The following is a 6870-nucleotide window of genomic DNA, read 5'->3' as shown; positions in this document are numbered from 1 at the left end:
CGGTCGTGCATGAGCTGTGTGCAAGACTTTTGAAATGACCCTTGCATTTATACCTGGACCCTCTCATTTCGTAACGGTTTGCGTCAACACAAAGCGAAAATAAGCATTTCGGTTTTACTTTCACGTGGTGACGTGTTTGTTTTCTACGGACACAGTCCCATGTAGCACAGGATGGTACTTGTTTCTCTGCCTTGCCTTCCTTTACGCACATATACACTGTCGCTGACATGTCTCCTCTATACGAACAAAAGCCCGTGTGAGTTTCCAACTTCGTTCTGTTCAAATAGATGAAATGATAGTTTCTAGTGACCACCATGCAGAGGTTTGTACGTATTTTTCCGAGAATAATCGCTTTTCAGACATATCATTTTGCAGTATATCATAAATCTATATTCAATTATTGTGAACCATTGTACAAAAGACAAAAGATTTTGATTGAATTTTAATAGGAAAATTGTGTGGTTATGCCTTCTTAAAGTTAAACTGCGAGGGCACGGTTGCTCAGTGGTACAGCACTTATCTCTGGTGCATGGGGTCCCTGATACGATTTCCGATCCACTAAGTATATGGTGGATAACATCGTGTCCATGGGGTTGTCGGGTACTCTCGCTTTCTCTCACATTCTCATCCCATTAATTCTTCTATCATCAGTCACTTGCCTTAATCATTGTCCCCCTTAGCCTAAATGGCATAAACATGGGACGTTATACAGAAAGTTACGCTGCGCTAAGGAATACGATCTCGTATATAATTTGCAGAAGAACTGTGGAATATTCTTTACACAGTACGTTTACACTATTTTGTTTACAACTTACCCACCTTTGCTAACGCGCCTGGTACCTATAGATTACTTGAGTTTCCACTACTTTTGCCCTCCCCTGACTTGGTTAAATACTTCCTTGCTTTTTGTGGCCATCCAGCACATATTTTATTGTTTTACTGTATTCGTTTACTCGTCAAATCACTATGGATCCAACCGTTCATGGTCCCACCAGGTTCTCCGTTTCTTAACCGATCACATACATTTCTTGTTATTAATGGCCACTTAACAGGGGTTGTTTGGTGTTTGTTCCACTATAGCTTTTATGGCATATTTCTACGTGCTGTGCTTTTACTCATCACGTTCGAGTCCTCATAAGGGAATCGGCACCTATGAATCCATAAATGCAACTCACTTCTTAAAAAACAATATTTATACATTATTTGTAGTTAATTTCGTGGTGAATGAAATACAAAATAAGTTGTGTATAGTCCCCTAAAATTTGATTGTACGTATAAATATTGAATGATTTGAAAAATTTTGCTACCATTTAAGAGAACTTAGCCTATGTATTTTCAATCCGAATCAATCTTACAACTATTAATATCTACGTTTTATTGTCTTTTCTAACTTATATTCAGGAGAAAGAAATTAAATTAAAGAAATATATGTTTATGATGATCAAGAAACAATTATTCGTAACATACATTACAAAATTCATGAAACAGAAAACATATTCTGTTTCCATATTTTTAATGTTTTGCTTTAACTTGGCATGTCACAGAATATAACTTGTGTCACAGATTAGTACTTAATATTTCTCCCACGCAGAGGGAAAAAAGGGAATTTTGAAACAGCGTTACCATCTTGTACAGCACAAAATTCTCAGCTTTTACAGAGTACCGAATATCTCGGTAAGTACTTGACTTATCGATCTCAAATAAACGTGACAATGCTCTTTATGACATACTGATTTGCTCTATGAATTTTAAATCATACTGTAGTAGGGACCTTTTTCAAGTTATTGCACTATTTCCAAATTCAACTTTTCTCTCTTCTGTTGTAGCAACACTGTTTAACTGATCCTTCTAAACTTGAAGTCATTTTAAAGAGTTCTTCCCAGTATTTCATTTAATGTGCACAAATAGTTACTACTTCATTCCTTGTTTGTGTTAAAGGCGTTTAAATTTGACACAAGTTTTACAATATTTCTCAAAAAGTATGCAACACTGAAGTGCGAGTGTCACGTCTTTTGTCTTTGTTTTAATTGCTGATTCGAATTATCAAATTAAATTTAGGTCATTCCATTTGAAAAATCATAACTTTATATTGTGTTGGCAACACTGTTCACCTGGTGATGTTACCCAATACATCGATAGATGTCCCCCTTCCTGTAGTTGTTTTGTGCAAAGTTTCGCTTCTCTCTCTCTCTTGGTTCCTCTGTTATAAAGGTGGGACATTATAAATGGTGCACCCGGTATAAACCCATATAGAACGTAGATGGGTTTACAAGTCCTACATAGTCTGACAGACATTACTAGTTCTTGTTCAGTGTATCGTCTCCTAAAGAAGCTGTGCACCAATGAAGTATTTGATAGTTTTCCTTCACACCCAGTACATCTTTGATAGTTTTCCTTTAGACACAGACTGTCATACAATACATTTACTTGTTAGTATTCAAAGGTATCTTGATGGGAAGATAATTCGTCAACTTTTTTTTAATTATTAATTTATGTTCAAAATGTGGCTAATGATTTTTATTTTATTTTGAGGCCCCTTTATGTTCTGTGGCCCAAGTCAGTTTGCTTTGTTTCCCTACTGAGAAATATCCAACACTGTATGTCTGCTTTCCTAGACTGGAGTTCGTAAACTTCTAGTTCAAGAAACCTCTAATTATCTCATGATGGCAGATCAAGGTCGAAAATTCTGTTTCACCAGGGATCGAATTCAAGACCATGCGCTTTAACCACGGGTGATCGTCTTTAGACATACCAAAGACCACCAAAAAAGAAAGAAAGACAACGATATCGTTGAAGACAATTTTTAATCTTTGCAGAGCATTTTTCTTTAAAGTTAGGCTTTATTCAAATAACTCTACCTCTCGCTGTAATTAATACAAATTAATACAGTATATTGATTTATATGTTTCGTTGTTTCTAATTAAATAGACTTTCAAATTACGGCATCTGTCGATACTATTTCAAATAAAATATTTTAAAATTCTTAAAAATGAAGCTGGCATACTATATGCCGAAAACAGATAATTACTGAATAAAAGATCTAATTTATTACGCAAGAAAAGGGAGATAGAGAGAAATACACTTGACAACCGAAATTTGCCTCCGAAACGATCTTAATTTTTTATTGTATTAACTTTCTTCAGATTGAATTTGTCGAGTAATACAATAACATTGTTTGTAGCAGTGGCGGCTCGTGCTTTGAATTTTAGGTGGTGCACAATACAGGGTGGCCCAAAAGTAGGTATATACCCCTGCATTGATCAAGTATAACATTCTAGTTTATGGGTTTATTTGCTCCGGCTCTTCTGAGCTTAAGATATAAGTAAAATACATTAAGAACAAATAATAAAGAAACTAAGTCTATCTGATGGATAACATTAAGAAATGATATTAAATGCAATCAGCTGATCAGTATGGTACCGTATACCTACTTTTGGACCACTCATGACCTCGTATTTTTCATTATTATTAATATTATTATAAATAATAGTAATAGAGCACAGGCTATAGGTACTAGTGGCGATTCATGACCCAAAGATTTAGTAATGAGAAAATTACTAAGTATTTCTCAATTAATAAATAGAAAATTTAGTGTAAAGAAAATAAAAATATTTACCCTACTTGTAGAGAAAATCCATTCTTCTTTCTTTGCTTCTGGCAAACTTTTCAATAACTTTGTTATTGAAGTCCTTGATTCCCATAATAAAGTCTCTTTCAATTGATAGCATTGCAAGAGCAGATAACCGTTCCTGAGACATCGAATTTCTCAGAAATGTTTTCACACGTTTCAATGTGCTAAAGCAACGTTCTGCTTCTGATGTTGTCATTGGAATTGTAACGATAATTTTTAGAAGTTTTTCACATTCACTAAACGTTGATGACAAATTATTTTCGCAAATGAAATCTAATAAACAGAGAGCACCAGACATTGCTCTGAACTCTTCCGTACCGTAAATTACACCAAGTTCCGTTCGAAGTTTTTTCAGATCTAAGCAAGGATACGCGTCACATGTCGCTTGCAACTGTTCGTCAGGGAAATGTGTGTTGTACTTCAAAAAGTTGTTGGGGGTAACCAGAGAGGCTGCAGTAAGGTGTCCACTGAAGCTAAATCTGTTTTTGGCCTGGCAAACAATAACATCACACACCTCTTTCGCTTCTCTTTTCCACGCGGAAATGTATTTTCTCCTTTTCTCAGGTGGTTCACTTTCAACGTCACCAATATTCTCTCGGACTTCCAATATCTTTCGCTCAAAAGACTGAAGAATCTCTCTGACGGAAACAGCATCAATGTCTCGTTTCTGCAATTGATTGTATAAGATGTCGACGTGAGGCATTATAGAATGAAAAAATGACAGCCAAAAGTTGAAACTTTCCCTTTGTAAAGTTTCAATATGACGGGATGCTTGGTCGGTGGTACTATTATTCAAGTCTGTATTTTGGATTGTTTCGAAGCACCTAATCAGCTCTTCTCTATATTCATAAACAGTGTTCACACTCCGCAAATTAAAATTCCATCTTGTTGGAACAGATCGTGGCAACCGCTTTCTTACTATGTCGTCCAATATAGATGTCCGCTGTGGAGAATTTGAAAAGAAAGTACAAATACCCTGTAGATTTGCAAAGAAAATCTTGACGTTTCTATTAGTCGACGCTGCATTTAACATAATCAAATTGAGTTGATGAGCATGACAGTGAAGGTAAGCAGCACTTGGATAATCTTTTTTCACAATAGCCTGTACACCACCAGAAGAACCACTCATTACTGCAGCACCGTCATATGTTTGTGATATCAACTTCTCTTTATTATTTACCACGTGGAGACCAACTTCTTCAATAATACAAGAAGCCAAAGTTCGAGCGTCGTGTTTAGAGGGAGTGACGAAGTTCCAAAATCGTTCCACTGGTTTGCCATTGACAATGTACCTGTAGACAATCACCATTTGAAATACGTTAGCTACGCCACTTGTTTCATCTGCTATGACAGATAAAAATTCCGCCTCTCTTATTTCGTGAGCGATTTCTTCATGGCATACTTCAAGCATGCAGTGGAGAAGCTCATTTTGTATAATTTTTGAGGTACCCTTAAAAACTGTTGCGCTTTCTAAATTACTTTTGAGAGCGCTGTCAAGTTCAGCACTAAAATTAATTAATCCACGAAATACTCCTGGATTTGAAGAAGAGTCTGTTTCATCATGCCCTCTTAAAGCCATTTCGAAGGTGCCACAAAACCGAACGCAATTGATAATTATATTGAGCACGTACCTGTTTTGCGTCACTTTTTGATTGTGGTTCTGAATGGACAGCCTATAACCAGCATCCAGTTGAGCAGCAATATTCACATTTCCCAACACAGTTAGATTAAGAACGTGTTTTATATGGGCTGACGAATTTTCATGTTTTTTTTTTTTTTTTAATTATTATTTTGTCGTGCAGATGCTGGATATCCACAACACCTTTTTTACTCCACGCATCTTCCCCTGCCCCGAACAACAAACACGGAAAACAAAACAAAGCATTTTTAATTTCACATCCACATAACCACTTATGCTGTTCGTACAAATTTGGATTAAACTTTCTTGTAAATGTTCGTTTCGCACTTCTTATTACTTGTGTTATATTGAGAGTCGGAATCGGCCTTCCGATGTTTTTCACAAGTAGCTTTGCTTCTAAACTTCTTTTTGAAAACGGCTCATTTAACAGAGACGTTACAGAATTCATTGTCACTTCACGTATATAAGGGACAGACATAATTATGCAATCACAGCAATCATGTTCCAATGAACAACAAAGACCGGTACACGCACGCACACACACATACACAAATACACAACACTACGAACAGATTCGACAATTCGATCTCACTAGCAGCTTCGTGAACATACTCCCGTCCGACTCTAAATAAAAGATTTTTTCCAGTGTGATTTATTTTGCTTTAAAAGAAACCATCGAAATACTCCCCCTCAAAGACCTTTTAGTAAGAGGGGTGTTAGCCCTTATTTAAGCAGCCAAAGGCGTGGGTGCTACTAGGCGGAAGGGGGAAGTAAAGAAGGACAAGGGTTTCGTTCCGTATGTTCTACATTGTTTCTGCGAGGACATTGGTTAGTTGAGGGCTTGCAGTCCGCTTTAAAATCTCATCCCCTCCTCCAATTAACGCTCTTTTTTGCTCTCCAAAAAGGAAAATATTCTGTCTATGCTGCCAAATTTCTACTCATTCAGATACAAGTGTATTAAATATTGACACCCTCAATCTGTCTTCACTCTTCACGGGGTCGCCTTTACTGTCTTCATAGCTGCCTTTATCTTACTTGGTTGACAGAACCAATAGTTATGAGCACTTGGCAATCTCGCATTTAGGCAAGGCACAAGTTTTTCTTTTTCTTTTCTTTTTCCTCTATGCGACTTGGAGGAGCGGACTATTCCCCTTCAGGCGAGAACCGTGTCAACCAATATTGCAGGGGGAGGGATGGTGGAGAATTTCCCGTTCCAAAGCGTTTCGTTTTGGAAAAATTGTGTTTGTTGGTAGAATTGCTTGCAAACGATCTGCAAACATAGTAGATCCTTATGAGGCACTATAAGAATCCTTGCACCTCGCAACCCCCGCAGTAGCCAAGCTGGGGAGCTTGTCAAACTCGCAAGCAGAAAGCTATTAGCCAACCCCATTTGAAACGCACTTCTTTAAGGAAAGATTATGTTGACAATAAAACGAAAAGTGATTTAGCACAAATAAAAATTGAAAATATTGGAAGGAGGTTTGTACAAACATGCAAACATTAAGAGAAACCGCCGCTGGTTTGTAGTATGAAACACATTTTTATACGTAAATGATAGTCGGATATCATGAATCTTCAGTGAATTGTGGAGGATTTTTTA

General features: G+C 36.9%; 1 protein-coding gene across 1 annotated transcript; it reads right to left on the bottom strand.

Moving 5' to 3' along the window:
* Positions 1 to 3617: 3617 nt before the first annotated feature.
* Positions 3618 to 5210, bottom strand: LOC145665535 (zinc finger MYM-type protein 1-like). Its single transcript, XM_081732840.1, has one exon. The coding sequence runs from the start codon at positions 5208 to 5210 to the stop codon at positions 3618 to 3620; it is 1593 nt and encodes a 530-aa protein (XP_081588966.1).
* Between the last annotated feature and the right edge of the window lie 1660 nt (positions 5211 to 6870).

Source organism: Thermobia domestica, chromosome 11, assembly GCF_964235325.1.
Source record: "Thermobia domestica chromosome 11, izTheDome1.hap1.1, whole genome shotgun sequence".
Taxonomy (NCBI): Eukaryota; Metazoa; Arthropoda; class Insecta; order Zygentoma; family Lepismatidae; genus Thermobia; species Thermobia domestica.
This window is presented reverse-complemented; position numbering and strand designations above follow the sequence as displayed.

What these genes read in the sequence shown, in the direction of transcription:
- LOC145665535 (XM_081732840.1), bottom strand. Translation starts at nt 5,210, where the DNA reads ATGGCTTTAAGAGGGCATGATGAAACAGACTCTTCTTCAAATCCAGGA.